The sequence below is a fragment of the Haematobia irritans genome, chromosome 1 (genome assembly GCF_050003625.1).
Source record: "Haematobia irritans isolate KBUSLIRL chromosome 1, ASM5000362v1, whole genome shotgun sequence".
Classification (NCBI taxonomy): Eukaryota; Metazoa; Arthropoda; class Insecta; order Diptera; family Muscidae; genus Haematobia; species Haematobia irritans.
This window is the reverse complement of record NC_134397.1, coordinates 100,436,618-100,455,344: the sequence shown is the minus strand read 5'-3', so window position 1 is coordinate 100,455,344 and position 18,727 is coordinate 100,436,618. Positions and strand designations below refer to the sequence as shown.

General features: G+C 35.0%; 1 protein-coding gene and 2 long non-coding RNA genes across 3 annotated transcripts; 2 read left to right on the top strand and 1 right to left on the bottom strand.

The window, feature by feature from the left end:
* The first annotated feature begins 3,770 nt into the window (after positions 1-3,770).
* Positions 3,771-16,388, top strand: LOC142240572 (uncharacterized). The gene is made up of 3 exons (XR_012723318.1): positions 3,771-4,911; positions 15,940-16,148; positions 16,216-16,388. It is a non-coding gene; the product is annotated as an uncharacterized LOC142240572 (long non-coding RNA).
* On the top strand, positions 11,246-12,223 carry LOC142221505 (regulator of telomere elongation helicase 1 homolog). The gene is made up of 2 exons (XM_075291260.1): positions 11,246-11,600; positions 11,656-12,223. Exons 1-2 carry the CDS (start codon positions 11,540-11,542, stop codon positions 11,790-11,792), a joined length of 198 nt encoding a protein of 65 aa, XP_075147375.1. The 5' UTR covers positions 11,246-11,539; the 3' UTR covers positions 11,793-12,223.
* LOC142221506 (uncharacterized) lies at positions 12,280-13,410 on the bottom strand. Its single transcript, XR_012718073.1, has 2 exons — positions 13,101-13,410; positions 12,280-13,033 (listed from the first exon to the last, which is right to left on the bottom strand). It is a non-coding gene; the product is annotated as an uncharacterized LOC142221506 (long non-coding RNA).
* Positions 16,389-18,727: the final 2,339 nt, after the last annotated feature.

The following is an 18,727-nucleotide window of genomic DNA, read 5'->3' as shown; positions in this document are numbered from 1 at the left end:
CCGACTTCTGGGGATTTTCCCTTCGCCCAATGCCACACTTCCTTACCGAAGCATATAAACAATCAAAAATTGACTATTTCTACACGGACGAAAAAGACTGTTTTTCATATGTTTGGGTATAAACATTATATGTTTGCAACTCAAATTTTTAAACACAATATTTTTGAGTGCAAACATATAATGTTCATAAACTAGCATAATATGTTTGGGACATATATGTTAATATGTTAGAACATATTATGTTTGGGACATAAAATGTTTGTAAATATAATATGCTTGGATTCCAACATATATTAATTTAGAAATAGCCCATAAACATATATGTGTTTACAAAGAGAGACCATAGACCAAGGAAGGTATAGACATCTCAAGTGAATTCACAGCGCTGTAGTTTGTCTGCACGCCGTAGAGGGCTCTTTTACGTCTGCAATTGAGTGATTTTTTTTAATTTGGCTTTAATTTGTTTTCACTCCTTTGTTTTCTTGATGAAACACCAAATATTGTAAAAGCATACACAGAAAAAAATATCACCAAAATATTTCCAATTAAAAAGTTAATTGAAGTTGAAAATTTTTTTAATTAATAAATTAATTGATACAATTAACTTTTTAATCATGATAGAAACATTAAGTTAATTAAGTCAATGATTGAAAATTTTAATTAAAAAATTAATTGATACAATTAACTTTTTAATCAAATTCGGAAGACTAATTCAGTTAAAAAAGTGCTGATTTTTTTTTAATTAAAAATGTATTTCAAACAATCATTTGTTAATCCAAATAAAAACTCTAAGCCAATTCAGAAAGTAATTAAAAATAGTTACCTTTTTTAAAATAAAATAATTGAGTTTTGCAATCAACATCAATTAAATTTTTAATTGAATCAATTAAAAAATTAATTGAAAATTGCTAAAAAATCAATTAATTTTTTAATCAAGAATTTTTTCTATGCCCAATTAAAACTGTGATTGATACTATCATTTTCGTGATTGAAGACATTTCAATTAAAAAATTAATTGGATCAATTAATTTGGTGATTGAATCAGAAAAATTTTTTTTTGTGTGTATACATTTCTGTACATCCACACCTTTTTCTTAACGCGAATTGACTGATTTGTACGGTAATTCCCGTTTTCCAAAAAGAAATTGAGTCACTTGACTGCACAATTGAGTGGAATGACGCGCACTGCAAATAAACAAAATCATTGTGAATTATCACGGTATGTCTCTATATTTTCTTGGTCTATGGAGAGACAAAGTGTATGCTGGAACTAAAATAATGAAAGTAACCAATTGGCGCATTACAAATATATATACACAAAGAAAATTTCATTAAATATAGGAAAAATACTACGTGTGAATATAAACAAGTATAAATTTACATATTATGAGTAAACATATATATGTTGTGATATAAGACTTCGCCAAAAATTGTATATGCTTAAGTAAAATATTAAAATGAGTATTCGGAGAGAAAATTCATTCGGAACCAAGATAAAATATATTTGACAAAAAGAGCATGAGTTTTGTTTATCATTTTCGCATTACGGGCACAATTTTTTTGTTTCGTCAAAACAAATCGGAACGTAGGACGAGTAAGTCAAAATATTCAAACAAAGGTAATTAAAGGGATCTTCATAAAAACTAACGAAACGGCACTATACACTGAACAAAAAGCATATCCGGTTCCAAAGATTGTGTCTCCACTTTAACAATTTTGATATTGATTCCGAACCAAAGAAGCGGAGAATACAAGTAAGGATGCTTTTAAGAAACAATTCTCTTTTAAATGGGGTTTTGTGTACTTGACTCTACGAAGCACATTTCAATTTTTCGCTTTTTTAGCTTTTTTCATATGCTTTAAAATGTCCGTTAAAAACAAGACTTCCAGTAGAAAGTATGCTATGTTTCAAGTAAAAAATGTCTTTAAAATAAAGTATTGAAAAACATATCCTATTTTGAATGATTTTTGCCTTGTAGTCAAGATGCAAAAATGCAACAAATTTAAAGACAGTTTCATTAATTTTAAAGAATTTTTCTGAATTATTAAAGTCAAGTTGACCTTAGTCCAAAATTTGTTCTTTTATGTTATGATACCCATTTTTAAGTCAAATCACTTAATTATAACGACAACACGACTTCATTGAAAGTATCGACCTATGAAGATCTATAAAAACAAGATTAGTTCCTCTTTATTAATGAGTAGTCCAAGAGGAGTTGACGGATTTTTTCGAAAATAAAAGTGGACATTGAGTTCGAGTTTTGCCGCTAAAATTATTTCTCATTTTAGCGGCAAAACCAGAATAACATTACAACTTTTTCCGGTAAATTGTATTATAACATGGTGGGGAAAGATCCAAAGCAACAATTGAATAAGTTTATTTTCTTTAAAAGAAATTATTAAAGAAAAGTAAAAAGGTAAACATGGCCGTTTTAACGTGATAATACCAATTTATTAACGCGTGTATAAATTGGTATTATCGCGTTAAAACGGCCATGTTTACCTTTTTACTTTTCTTTAATAATTTCTTTTAAAGAAAATAAACTTATTCAATTGTTGCTTGAATTAAATTAAGTACAAAATTATTCGTTAATAAAAATTCATATTTATTTGTATTTCTAAATTAATGGTGTTACATGCTAGCAAACAATTGTTCACACCAAAATAAATTTATGTGCTGTTGTAAAATTAAATACTGTTAGGATTTAAATATAATGTGCTTTTGAATGGTTATCGTTAATCTTAGGATTCGATGGAAAAATATTTATATATACTCGACTTCACGTTCTTCTTTTGTAAGAGTTTTTGAATTTCTTCGAAAATTTTAAACTTGTATACAAAAACCTTTATTTGTTACACAATTTTTATTGTTGCTATAAAAAAATAATATTTGATTTGAACTCAGTCCATTTCGTTTATATCAAGCACTTTTCTTTTCTGACTTTAAGTCTTTTATAAAACACACTTTACAATTTCGTAGTAAAAATTTAATATAATAGTATGTAATGCTGAACACTTTTTCGGGAACTTCCGAACGTATCTGGAATATATGTTAAACAAAAAAAAATGTTGTTGGTCGAAGCAGAGATCGAACCCAGGTCCCCTGTCACGCAAGGCGGACGACCAACCACTGATCCACGCTGCCAACAAATGTATGTTTAACAATGTTATGTTTGCATCGGCTCGTGGGCGCCGCAAGCTATGCTATATAAATATAACGATAATTATCTCTTGATGACCATAACAGCTACGTAGGCCAGTGGTTAGTGTGCTGGCTTACCAACTGTGTGGTCCGCTGTTCCGGCAAAAGGTAAAATTAAAAAAAAATATAAAATATAATAATTTCTTCTAAAATGTTTGTATTACAGAAAAAGTGAGAAAAATGTGAGGGAATATACAATTAGGCAGAAAAAAAAAATTGAGCACAATCTTCTTTGGGAGAAAATTATTCTAAGCATATAATATTTTTGGGTTCAAAATGTTTCCAAACATATTATATGTTCACATAAGAACACATAGTTTTTTGGAAGCAACATTATTGAATTTGGATGGAAAAATACAAAATGTTTGGAACTTAGACTAGCCAAACATATTATATTGTTTAGAACAATATGCTTTCAAACATATTATATATTGGAAGAAATCAAACATATAAATGTTTGGGCAATACCCAAAAATGTATATGCTTGAAGCAAAATATGTTTGGGAGTATATGTTACAGAAGCGATTTTTTTGAGGGTGTAGTAGAAACAAAACAAAATAGTGCAGCAAATTAAGGAATACCTGCCAGTGGTTAACCATTACTCTACTTCGTTCATTCATTATCCGCTTTACAGATTATCAGTTAGTGTGTAAATATAACCATAGCGATAGGCGAAACATTTTTGCCGCAACGGCAAATACAATAAGCTTGACGACGTTTCCTAGCGTTTTTGTTGTCAATACAGCATGCTTTGACAATATTAAACAATGAAGTTGAATAAAAACATACAATGGCTTGTTATTTGTTGAGTTATCTACACGTGTCCAGGCAACAGCAATTCCTAGTGGTGAGTTAAAAAAATTGATAAGCGATGGCAACACTATACCAGTTTTCGCCAAGGAGTTAGAATAAGTTTTAATTTAGCGACACGCCGCTAGCCGTCACGGTATTCCGTCGCGGATTTTGGGCTTCCCATAAGAAATACACGTAAATAAGTGTTCGCCTACCGCCTATCGCTATGGTTATATTTACACACTTATTCCGGACGACAGTGCTCGTGTCGAATATATCTCATATATTGTGCACATTATAAGTTAAGTCCGAAGGCATAATCGACACTGCTGCATGTTTATGGGATCGATAACACATTTGCCGATTATTTAGTCATCGCCGACACGCCGTAAGATTCGTTACAAACACCGACATACCGTCTGGAATAGCTGATAGTTTGTAAAGCGCATTATTCCCAACCGTGTTGCCACCTACCACCCTTGCAGTATATTGTAGCATATTTGAAATCAAGCCCAATTCCAATGTTATTATGTTCCCCATGACCACATTGATCATCAACATTCCCAAATAAAGCTGGGTACTATGTTCAATTCTCAAACAGAAAACCCTTTTGGTTTCCATGGTTACCCATTTTAATTAATTAATTTAGTAACAAAATATTTATTGCAAACAATTCATTGGCCCTTTTCGATTCAGTATTTTAAATTTAAATAGTCCTCATAAATGTATTTGTACTTTTAACTCATTGTTCTTGTGAACAAAAGAACCACTGACTTCTCTAAAGTGGTGTGCCCTGGAACCAAAAAACAAAAACTATGTTCACATGATGATGGAAATGGTTTTCAAAATCCAGCCAAAGTGGATTTTGGAAATGTATTGTGAATAGGGTGTCGGCCGATCCAAAGGATATAAATCTGGTAAGTTTTAAATCTGGAAGGTGATTATCTGGTCTATGTCAGAATTTCAAGAATGTATGTATAAATAATGAATCTAATAGTCAAGTGTACTGGTCATTACAAACATATCGATCGTCGTAGTCTACAATTAATTGTATTCAACTCATAATAATTTCGAAATAATTTCGTCTTGAAATCCTTATCTTCATCAAATGTCATAATCCGTACCTACACTGACAAAAAAATGTCATTATAATCCGTCGTCGCATTTAATCATTCCTGGGAATCTTTTTACATGGTCACTACACTGAAAAAAATATGTATCCTTACTTGGAACGATTACCGGTACAGAAGGAAACCAATTCTAAATCCATTCAGAAAATCGACAACGTTTAAATGAAGAATAAAAAAACAAGTGTTACAAATATTTATAACTCCGGGCGAAAAAAAAATGTTGAATCCGTATACATACACAAAAAAATTGATTCTATTAAATTCTGATTGAGGTGCCTTCAATTGCAGAAATGATAGTATCACTATAAAACATTAATTGAAAGTCAATAAAAAAATTGATCTTAGTTTTTCGTAGTTGATCCTTGTTGTAATACAAAAAAGTTGAATCGATTGAAATACCAATTGTATATTTCTTGAAACTCGATCAAACCTTCCATCTAAAAGAATTTTTGTCAATTTTCTTCCCGGTGTAACAATAGAGTTCAAAATTTAAACAAAGGTCGAAAATATTGTCAGTGGCTAATTGAAAAGTCAAAATAAAATTTATCTGTGGGACTGAATTATATTACCAATCTCGTAGATTGTGAACCTCTGCCTAAACTAAAGTCGCCATATAATTCCAATAAACGTTCTCTCTCACTCTATCGCTTCACGTATCGAGATATTACAACGTGGGGAACTTCCACACCCTGAGATACCTCTAGTCGGGCTTCAGTCCACATAGTTTCGTCCTGTCATATATTAAGCTAACTTTCTCACACTTCGCTGAAATATCTATATCATGACACTGCACCTGTCGCGGGTCATAGTAACATTCGCTTCATTCCAAAAGGGAGCGCCCTGATGACGGTTCCCTGTCCTGAACCATTTGTAGCACCTATCAAATAAGCCTAAAATGTGGCAAATTACTTAGTATACTGACAGGCGATCACTATGCATTTGGACGCTTGATACATAATTTCCCCACACATATCTCCATTCCGTATTACACTGTCATTACACCGATTTTCAAGCCTTAATATCCTTGGCATGATACCGACCTAACGGTTTGCGTTGAAGTGTCTCCAGTTCATACATATTATTTCCAACTGTTCTAACAATCCTACACTTTAAAAATTTCTTGCACAACTTGGCGTTTAGATTCTTTTTAAAATCGGATAAGGCATGATTCCGACGATAGTCCTCTTGTCCTGGAATGAATTTGATTTTTCTGGCTCTGTCATCATACCTCCTCGCACTTGTTTCGTATGCCTTGTACATCTTACTTCTGATGCTCTCTCTAAGAAGTTCTATTTTGTCACCTTTGCTTAGATTTTGCACTTGATGGTCCGTCAATGAATGTAATTTCCTCGCTAATCTTTAGTCTGCCCCACTGGTGTACATATTATTTCCAAACAAGGCAAAAAATGGATTTACACCAGTGGCAGAATGGACAGCAGTCCTCAGAGCACATTCTATTTCTGAGAAGTACATATCCCAATCCCGGTGATCATTTTCCACATAGGTCCGTATTGCTGCCAGAACCGATTGATTGACTCTTTCGGAAGCATTCGATTGAGGTGCATGAAATGCAGTCCTCACGTGATTTATCTGATATGCCTCAATCATTTCCTCAAATTCTTTGTCGCTATGAATTGTCTCAGGCACCCCGAATTTGTGGAAAATTTCTTGTACTGGGAATTTAACGACATTTTGAGTAGTTGCTTCTCTCATGGCATGTAAGAAGGTAAATTTTGTGAAGTGGTCTACCACTATAAAAATGTACGCATTTCCATTCTTTGACCTCGGATATTTTCCTAGGAAATCTATGTACAATTTCTGAAATGGCCTTTCTGAAATAACTTCTCCAATCGTAGGGTGTAATGTATGATTTGCAGGCTTCACTTCTTTGCACACCTGGCAATTACGAATATATTGTCACACTTGAGTCGCCATTTTAGGCCAGTAATAAAATCTTTTGAGCCTTTCTAATGTTTTTGCGATACCACCATGACCTGCTATCATATTATCATGAGGTTTTTCTATGAGTGTATGTGTGATTTCTTGCGGAATCCATATTTTCCATTCCTTATCCCCTATTGACTCAACTGTAGGCTTTCTCCGAATGAAAACTTTATCGCCATCAACTTTAAGATCGGGCAGTTGGACCTGGTTGTTCTCTATAGTTTCACGTATGTCTTTGTATTCCTCGTTCTCAAAAGCGGTCGTTTCAAAGTCGAGCAATTCCAATTCAACTTCCTCTATTTCGATTCCTTCCTCTACTGGCATTCTTGACAGCGTATCAGCTACAACATTTTTTGATCCTTTTCTATGTTCTATCGAGAAATCATAAGCCTGAAGTTGTAATGACCATCTAGCCAGGCGTCCACTAAGGTCTTTCAGTGACATTAGCCATTTCAAGCTGGCGTGGTCTGTAATTACAGTGAACTTTATCATCTCTACATATGGATGGAATCTTTTTATGGCTAATACTGCCGCTAAACATTACTTTTCGGTGACTGAATAGTTTTTTTTTGGCACGAATTGAGTTTTTGTGAATAGAAAGCAATAGGGTTCTCTGTACCATCTGAATTCTTTTGAAACAGTACTGCTCCGATTCCATAATCAGAGGCATCGCACTGAATAAAAATATCTTTCCGGAAATCAGGATGTCTGAGTACTGGGGCAGACGTCAGCGCATGTTTCAGTATTCTAAATGAATTTTCCGCTTCAGGTGTTATTGAAAACTTCTTACCCTTTTTCAAAGTGTCTGTCAGAGCGGCTGATATTGAAGCAAAATCTTTGATAAATCTTCTATACCAGCCTGCTGTGCCCAAGAAACTTCTAACTTCCCGGGGATATATTTATTTCCTGTATCGCTTGCACATTTTCCGGATCCGTTTTAAGCGTTCCGCCTCCTATGATAAACCCTAAGTACTTCAATTCCCGAAAACAAAATAACGACTTTTTCAATCCAATTGGTAGGTTTACCTTGTTTAAGCATTCAGCTACCTCACGTAGGATTTTCAAATGTGTCTTAAAATCGCCTGCTATGATGAATAAGTCATCCAAATAGATAAAAACGTTTGATTTAAGTCGTGCCGGGATTACCTTGTCCACTAGTCTGCAAAGCCGTTGGGCTGCGATACACACCCCGAACGGCATTACTTTAAATTGGTAAAGTGGTCGACCTGGTACCGTAAAGGCAGTATAAGGTTTGGCCTCTTCTTCTAATTCTATCTGCCAAAACGCGTACTTCAGGTCGACACTGCTTATATAATAAGTCTGGTCTATATGACTAAGAATTCCATCAATATTTTGCAATGGGTACGCGTCTTTCACCGTCAACGCATTTAATTTTCTCGCGTCAAGACAGAATCTATTCTTGCCTGGTTTTCGTACCACAGTTGTTCGGTTACTCCACGGTCCATTACTTTCCTCAATTACGTTCAGCGCTAGCATGTTGTCGATTTCCTTATAAACTATATCCTGAACTGCTGGAGATAGAGGATAATGTTTATCCTTCACAGGGATTGCACCATCTATGAGCTTTATCTCATGTTTCTCTATTGATGTACATCCTAAACCTTTTTCCTCAAACGTTGGAAACATCCTAACCACTTCCTTCAATTCCGCTTCCTGTTCTGGAGATAGAATGTGCATTTTCATATCCTTTTGTGTCGAATGCCCATGTATCTCTTTCTGAAGATCCAAATTGACTTCCTGTATTGAGAATATGTCCGGAGCTAAATCGAAAGCTCTCCAAAAATCTACACCTAAATATAATTTCTGCTCCAAATCAGGGCATAAGTACAGAATCGAGAAGCCCACAAATTTCTATGTCTCCAATTTTCACATTCGCATAAGGCCTTATATCTCTTTTGTCGTTAAATTTCCCAATTGCCTCACAAATGTTCCTTTTCAAAATTTTGTTTTCCCTTTGCCTCTCTCTGAGCTTCAAAATCCTTTCGGATATCTTCCTTGCCTTTTCAGGATTGTGTATTTTTAATATTTCAATGGGGTCTTGATTTTCCTTCTCTTCTGTAATTTCGTCTAAAATCTGGTTTCTTGTTTTTTCATAAATTTCCTTTCAGGTCTGCAGTGGCAGATAATGTCGTATGGCAGTGTAGCTTGGTCTATATTCGTTTTATGTAGTGTTTACTGTTTCGGTTTCGATGCGGGTGGCTCCGAACGATGGTTCCCTGCTACTGCCATGTTCTTCCTCGAGTTTCCCGCTTTGCAATTACGTTGGGTCGAAGGACAATCCCTAAAGGTTGAATTACATACCATGCGTCAATCCGTGCGTTGATGGAAGGGTTGATTTTTTCTGTTTGCGGCAGACTATTAGGGCTTTTGATTTCAAATAGAAATTTCAACTCTTCAATAATCGGACGCATTATACGCATTGAACGCATGGTATGTAATTCTACCCTAAAGATGTGGCCTGGGACTTGGCAATTCCAACATCATCCCCCCTATAGCCTCTACATTTCCTACGCTATCCTCCTCTACAACCTCATAGGGCTCACTTCCGTCCACTAGAGCGTTAACCCTCATTGTTCGGTGCGAACTAGGAGGAATAGACGGCTGTTCCCTTTTGAAGAATGTCTTTTCGACTTCCAAACACTCTATTCTCAATTGCTCCAAAGACGAGACGTTCATAGAGTAGACAATACTTGATAACGATTTCCTCAAATTCCTCTTCGCTAAACCGATCATCTCATACTCTGCTACGAGCCGTTCGAGTTTGAACCTCATTATGTTCAGATCGTGAAAATAGGCATTAATACTCTCTCCAGGCATTTGCTTCCTCTCCAACAAGTCTCTCATCTCTTCGAAATATGATCGCCGAGTCTTATATCTCTCCGAGAGAGCATGTTTCAACGACGGCCAGTCGGTTACTGTTTCATTGCGCTGTTGCAACCAAACCCACTCCAGAGCCGTCCCTGACAATAACATATGTATCTCGTCCATTATCTCTTCCCATTGTAGTTTGTAGTGTTTCTGGAAGTATTCAAGGCAGTATATGAAATCATCGACACTCAGGCCATTTGGACTTCCATTGAAATTGATTCCAAAACGTTCTACTTTAATTCCCCTATTCGATCCGTTTTGGTATATATTAGGCACAACTTGATTATATGAATTCCCCGTAGTTGTGCCCGATGGAGATGTCGACGAGGGTTTGGCAAAATTTCGTTGGATTCTGGTTGCCCAGAATCACCATTTCCTCTATTGTTTGCCAAATGCGACTAACGTCAAAGGCAGATAATCGATTTCGCTTGCTACGACTCTTCCCGTCCGAAAAAAAACTCATTTAAAATCACAAACCAAAATGCTAGAAACTTAGTGCGTTCAGAAACTCAAAAATTTGACTCAATGACACCAAATAATGAAATTATAAATAATATAATAAAATAATAAAAAAAAATGAGCGCAAGGAGTAAGAAAAATAAAAATAATTGACAAAAAAAAAAAAAAACAAACAAAAATCTCAATAAGAACGCAAAACATAAAATAAAAGTAAAAAAAAAATAAATAAATAAAACTTATGACTAACACAATAAACAAAAAATCAAAATAAATAAAAACAAACAAAAAGAAACCTTCACCACAAAATAAAACATAAAATAAAATAAAACAAAAATGAAAAAAAAGATTAATAAACGTAAACTATAACAAAGAAAAATTGTTTTGAAAAATGAATAAATTGACTGCGATTTTAAACTTGACAAACAGACATTTACTTAGAGGAGGTTTACTGAGTGTTAACTTTCAAGGCTATGTGATGTGAGGAGTGTGGAATTTTTCTAATATTTCTCTGTTTATTAAAAAAAATAAGTGACCCATTTGGGACCGCAAATAGTGTGTCGAAAGACTGGACATTAACAAAGATTGAACAAACATTAGAAAAGAGTTCACGTCGCCAAGGCATTTTCTCGAATGCATATATTTCAAGAAAAATATCTCCTGACTCCGGCAATACAGACGCATTCCACTTTTGGGAATCCCGTCAGTTATTGCACTTCCCCATTCCAAAACTCTAACACTATGGACGTTACTTTACACTATTGAAACAAACAAAATCACAGGTCATTGACAATACAATCTTTGTTATACAATAAACGAAACAAGCTATTGCACAGACCTCATATACATGTAGGCAAGGCATATTAATCCAGGTAAAGTCATGCAATCAGGTGACTAATATCGACATTCATCTTGTCAAAGGCTTTGTTTACGTTTAGTAGATTTGTTTACATTCTTTGTTTACATATATATTGCCATATGACGGAGGCATAAGGCAAATAAATGTTGAAGAATGTATTGCTAAACTGAAACACTATGGTTCGAGTGTACGAATTGAGACATTAAGGAATCTAAGAGATGTAATAGCAATAAATCATGGGATCCCTATGAAGTTCAAAGAGCTTATATGGAAAAGGTCATCATATGTCTACGAGATGGATCAAATGGTTTTCTGGAATCCCCAACGGGTATAAAATAAAGTATAACAATGTAACCACCAATAAAACAAAAACTTTCTCATAGGAACCGGTAAAACCTTATGTTCATCTTTGGAATGGCTGCAATCCCGAAAAGAGGAAATGAAGATGCAAATACAACAAACAGCACCGCCACCAATTATTTTAAAAATAATCCTATTTAGGCGGAGCACCTGTAAATGATTGCTCGTGCAAAGCCCAAGGGTGGTATCTGGGGTCTTCCTAAAATAATATATATACTGGGTACTTGAGGTACCCATTCACAACTAACGCAAGCTATGTAAGAATTAAAGCGGACATCTTTCTCATTTACGAGAGCGGTGGTTTTGGGATCCAGAGATCAATTGTGTATATATCCCGAGATATTGCGAGAACAGGGCAATTCAAATAAAACACAGATCGATTTGTCGATTGCGAGTCCAAAAAAGAACTTGTGCATTTCATCATCGTGTGGAATCGCGCAAAGATGATCTGGATTAATGGACATTGAAGACTTGGTTAAAGTAGGTAAAAACTCAAAATGTGTCCATATTATGGAGCCAAAGAATAGATTGAAGATGTAGACAATGTGTTTATGTCTTATAACTATTTATTGGACAAATCTGCACGGAAACAAATAGAATTGAATTGAGCAATACCTCATAATATCGTAAAGATAAATAATAAATAATTTTTATGATTTTTTATAATTTTTAATGGATTCTAACGCTTGTCTGAAACGTTTGACCTCAAATATTTTCAAAAATTCATAATGTTTTCAGATTGAATTTAGCATTTTTTCGACAAAATTTAAATAATTTGTACCATTTTATGAATTCTTAAACAGTTCTTAACCAATTTGAAACAAAAAATTTAACATTACCAATTAAAAATATGAATAAACCATGTTATAAAAAATTGAATGAAAAGAACTTCCTGTGTAGTTAAAATGAAGAACATCATTGGGAGTACATCTTCTGGAAGTTCTTTTAAAGTTGTGCCTTTGGAAGAACTTCCAAATTTTTTGATGGATAACTCTGCACTTCTGCCACATAGGATCAGCAATAATTTTTTATGAAATAGCGCAATGCCTCATGCAAACGATCCATAAATTCTGTTCCTGGTGTAATACAATTGCTACCGAATCGTTCGTGTTCTCTCACTTCACCTAGGCTCTGTGCTAATCATTCCAAAGTTCAGCTTCCTTGGCTGAACGAAAACGTCTACTACGCTGTTGATTCATTTTTGCACGAGGGGCCACGCCGTCAATGGCCATAAAGAATAATTTCTGTGGTTTAATTAGAAAAAACAACTTGTCAATATAGTTGAATATGTCCTTCAACATATCCTCCTGTTATGTTGAGAGGGATGTTTGTATCATCGGAATGGGAGCAATTGTGAATAATGCCATTCATATCCAAATAAAGATTATCAAAATCGGGAACCTAAATAGAATACACAAGAAGCTCATAATTATTTCCTCCAACTTGTTACATGTCACTCCACACTTACGCATTGTTCCCAGGCCAATTCACTGAGACAAGGATACCGTTCACTTATGTAGCGGAAAAATTTCGCCCCATTTTTTGTTGTTGTTTTGTATTGATGTCTGCCTTAGGCATATATTTAACTACAAATCACTTTTTGTTCTTTGTAATAAACAATTGTTGGCTGAAAACAACACTACACATACACAAAATGTCAACTTAAGTCATCTGCCATTTTAGTTTGACATTATAATTATCATGGGGGGGTACACACGTTTGCTCGTGACTTTACCTTTAATTAATATGCCTTGACATGTAGGTTAGGTTAGGTTAAAGTGGCAGCCCGATTAAGATTCAGGCTCACTTAGCCTATTCAGTCCATTGTGATACCACATTAACTAAAAGTACCTATTACATATGGGCGCCACCGTGGTGCAATGGTTAGCATGCCCGCCTTGCATACACAAGGTCGTGGGTTCGATTCCTGCTTCGACCGAACACCAAAAAGTTTTTCAGCGGTGGATTATCCTACCTCAGTAATGCTGGTGACATTTCTGAGGGTTTCAAAGCTTCTCTAAGTGGTTTCACTGCCAGGTGGAACGCCGTTCGGACTCGGCTATAAAAAGGAGGTCCCTTGTCATTGAGCTTAACATGGAATCGGGCAGCACTCAGTGATAAGAGAGAAGATCACCAATGTTGGTATCACAATGGACTGAATAGTCTAAGTGAGCCTGATACATCGGGCTGCCACCTAACCTAACCTAACCTACATATGGGCACTTCTAGTTATAACCGCTGAACCTTCTCGATTATTTTTCTTCGCTGAACCAACCAAATTGTTCCAAAAACATTAGCAGACTGCTTTAGTTAACGTTTTCCAGATCCGCCAGTAATCTGAAGCTATATGCTCCTAAAAGTTGCTTGCGCTTTACACAAAATGCAGGACACTCACACAAGAGGTGTTTAATTGATTCTTTTTCCTCCGCATCATGACAGCTCATACAATAGTCATTATACTTCGCGCCAATAGTTTTTGCAAAATCGCCTATCAGGCAACGACCCGACCCGAAGACATTATCTAGTGTGCGGTTTAAGTTGAAATGGGGCCATATTTGCTTGGTGTCGTTACAACCCTTGCAATTCTCCCATCGAACATTTGCCATCATAACAGCCTTCTCACGCAGCATGAGCTTGCAGGTACCTAGGGGCATACCAACAAATTCTAGTTCCCCTGGAAGTCCCTAGCCTTGCCAACTCATCCGCTTCGCAGTTCCCCGGTATGTCCTATGGCCAGGCACCCATATTCGGTGAATATTGTACTGCTCAGCCATCTCATTGAGAGATTTGCGGCAGTCGATGGCCGTTTTCGAGTTGAACACAGAGTCCAAGGATTTTATTGCAGGTTGACTGTCTGAGTATATATTAGTGCCCACATTTTTTGGAACATTACTTCTCAGCCAATTCGCCACCTCTTTTATTGGTAATATTTCAGCCTGAAAAACACTACAGTGATTAGGTAATCTTTTCGCTATTCGAAGTTCCAGATCATTAGAATATATTCCGAACCCCACTTGTCCATCCAATTTGGAGCCATCAGTGTAGAAATCTATATACATGTAGAGCAAAATCCTAATTCTCAAATAAAACTATAACTAATATTGCACAAATCCCAATTCACTTCAAAATTGTGGCAGCAACACTAGAAAGATTTCTGAAAATGCGATTTTTCCCTTTCACTATTTTTTCCTATTTTCTATTGCTTAGTACGTAGATGTTATTGCACTGAATTATTGTAATTTTGCTACCCAAGCCAAATTTTGTCGCCATTTTGGCTTGGGTTTCAGTCATTTCTTTGGGCGCCATACTGTTGCGTGACCCCATATAATGGCGCTAAGGTGGCTTCCAACAGCTCGCGGCACATAGCTCAGACGGTTCCAACCCACCAACCTTAGCCCAGAGGGACGAACACTAATTGAAAACATTGACATATCAAACAGACAAAAAAAAAACGATTATCAACACGAAATACACTATTTGACGGTGGGAGCTTGATCTTTTGCTCCCGCACTTTGTCCTCCCTTCCATGGTTCTTGTTGTCCTAAATTACCTTACTTTTGCAAGAACCCCTTATCCCACACACTCACCTCACATGCCTTTACCACTCAGTTCACCTCCTCATAATAACAAGACTAACACATCATAATTTCGATTTCACAAAACATTACAAACATATTTATTTTGTCATTATTAAAAACATTCAAAAACTTATCACTATTGACATAAAACAACAACTTTAAAAATTCTCTTTTTTATAAACAAAATATTGACACTGACAAAACAAAATATTGAACAACTAACACCAATTTTTTAATTATTAAAGTGAGCCATTGGCTCAGATTTGCATATGTTAAAACTCCAGATGTGTTTTGGTTTTTTTTAGCCCTTTAACGGCTCGCAAAAATTATTTGTATCACGAATTCCTAACTAAAAGAGCTCTCTTAATTAAGTTTGGGGGATCTTAACACTTAGCGATCCCAAAAAGAACAAAATAAATTAAATTTTAACTCTACTGTCTAGACGCTTTGTGACAAATTCAACGCTTCCCTACTTGGTATTAATTATCCTTTAAACGAATATAATATTAATTTACAATTCCCTAACAACTACCAAAAAAGATATATGTAACTAAACAATTTTAAGCCTAAATTATATATTCAACAATTTCTGTTAGCAAAAATGTTAAATTTTGTAGATTATATGTTTTCCCTTTTTATGTTTAAAATAATAAAACTATTATATTTGATATTTAAATTTCATGTGAATTTTCACGCCAGTAATTAATCGTTTACTTTCTTATTTTCCAGCATCAAACTGCTGCCACTTTGTTGCATAAATCGCGGCTTGGCAGGAAGTACAAAATGTACTTCATACATGTATTTTGCCATCACTACTTTTACAAAAGCCATTTTATTTTTTGTGAAACGCCAAGCGCAACCAGCTTGTTATATTTTATTTAAATAAAAACGAAAATAAAGTTATGAAAACATAGATTTTACGCTTAAAATTGTGAAAGGTATATTGGTGAACAATTTTTGATTTTCCAAATGGAATAAAGTGATTGTTTTTCAAATATTTTACAGACACGCTGCCTCCATCGAATAAAAACACTGGCTGATAGACGCTGCTACATGTAACTCTACATCATCATTAATGCAAAAAATTATGTTAAATGTGATGTGATAGTGGTATAAATGTTATATTTTTAAGAATTTGTAAATGATTAATCAAATTAATAAATATCTAAACAAACGTGTTTTACTCGACCACAATGATTCTTTTACCACTATCTTAAAATGTGCTTTTTCTGATTGTTTGGAGGGTCTCTTATTGGCGTCGCTCTAAATTGATCTATAAAGGCACCTAATAATTGCACTCATGCGAAACCTTTTTGTAGTAACTTGGCGTGGTACAACTTCTCAATAGTGACGGCGCTTTTCCGACGAGTTTTTGATATCGTATATGATTGTTTTCGACGTACTGGGGATTCTCAGAAGCGCCCCCAAATTCAAAAAATGTTGGCAGGGTTCACCTCTGGCACCAATGAACCAGAGTTGATACTTCTTCTGGACTGGGTCACAAATATTGTCACCGACACTGACTAAGTTTACTGGCGAGAATGATCGTCTATATGGCGTCTAGCCCTTTTATATGGCCCAACCTGACGCTCCAGCCATTTTCCCCATTTTTGTTCCCGTCATGTTTGTTTTTATTTACTTTCCTATATATCAATAGCTAGCAACAATTTTCGTGTTTACCCTCCATTTTCCTTTCCAACAGGCCCATTCGCTTTTACAGTGTTGTATGTACCCCACCGCATACGACTCTGTAACTTGGCACCACTTTTGTCAACCCTGCCCGAATACCTGTCAACTTTCACATTTTATTTCCTGTTCGGTCGGCCACTCCACTGCGTCGAACCAAACAAAAAAAAATCATAATAAATTTCCCCCAAAAATTAAAACAATTATAAATAATTCAATTTAATAACTAACCAATATTAACCTCATTTGAGGCAACGGCAAATCTGGTGCCGTGTGTAGCACCCAAGACAAGGTGGCTCTAATATGCTATCCCCACTGGGCCCTTTAACTGTCAGTCTGCAGCAACTGTCCCCCATCTACGCCCCAGGACTCCATGCCGTGGGATGGTGTCTTAGTCCACTTGCCATGCAACAAAGATTACGAAAATGAATTTCTATTCTCCCAGACGGTAGATGAACCACCAGTTTCAAGAGCTAAGCGGGCGCAAACATCGTCGTCACCATCTGAATGCTCTTCTGCGCCGAGCATTCAAAAGGCCCCTCGGAGAAAAAGGAAAAACACTTACGACGATGTTCTCACCGTGATGAAAAATACGGAAAATATTTTGCGACAGGAATGCGAAGACAGAAAAAAATCGATGAAGAACTTCTGAAAATTCAGAAGGAGCAATTGCATCTGGGATAAAAATGAAATTGAAAGAGAGAGGAATGCTGTTTTAAGAAATTGTTGCTTTAAATTAATGAAAAGAGTTTAATTTTAAATATTGAATGTTTATTTAAAATTATATTTTATTTTAACAACGTTCCTAAATAGTGTGCTTAAGAATTAAAATATACATTTAATTTTTTTAGACTAATATTTTTGTTTTAAAAACAAGAAAACTAAAAACATTTATGTTAGAGTATTTGTATTTTATATTAGAGTATTGAATTTATAAAAATCTATATTTATCCTTAAAAATTGTGTGAAACACAAATAGTTCTCAGTACTTCTACTTTTTATTTAAAGCAATTTGAATACACTTTTAATTTCATTTTTGTTTAAGCTTTTTGTTTTAACAACAAAATAAAAACTATGTAATATTGTACAAGAAATGCTCTCATTGAATGTATAGTTCGAATTCCATGTTATGTTATGGCCTGCAAAGAATACACGTATATTATATTTTTTGCATATTTATTTTTAATTTCCACTTTTAAAACTTGAACACATTACCTGCTTGTGTATATTTTTATTTATTTCTCTGTTTGCATCAGATACTCAGCCAAAAAATTTCCCATTTCTCTTCCTTGTATATTGAAATCATAGCTTATTGAGATTTTTTGTTTGTCATTTCGCGGTCCTCCATTTCTAAACATTTTTCATTAATACTGCCATTTTTCTCGTTTAAAAAATTGTGTAAACAACAACAAGCCTTTACATTTTTTTCATGTTAGTTAGGTTGTTGTCAATACCTTTTCCAATGCGTCTAAAACGAGCTTTAAGATGACCAATGGCATTTTCAACAACCCGACGGCATTTTGAAAGGCAGTAATTAAAGCATTTTTCTTCAGAAAATGCTTCTGTTGAAAATGGATAGGGTTTCATTAAAAACCGTATGTTTAAAAGCTGAATCGCCTATTATATAGGTAGGTATATTTCTGCCATTAATTATTGTTGAGTTTTGTTTTAATCGGCCGTCGGTAAGCACGCGATATAAACTACTTTTTTCAAAAATGGAGGAATCGTTGCATCTTCTAGGAGCCCCAACATTAATATACAAGAAACGATACCTACAATTTTTACAGAAGAATATTTCATAAGAGATATTGTGATTTCAGTATCAATGTAT

Bases quoted from the DNA above. Each gene is read 5' to 3' on its own strand.
- LOC142221505 (XM_075291260.1), top strand. From the start codon at position 11,540: ATGGAAAAGGTCATCATATGTCTACGAGATGGATCAAATGGTTTTCTG. The intron at 11,601-11,655 runs GTATAAAATAAA...ACTTTCTCATAG, and splicing joins TTTTCTGGAATCCCCAACGG to GAACCGGTAAAACCTTATGT.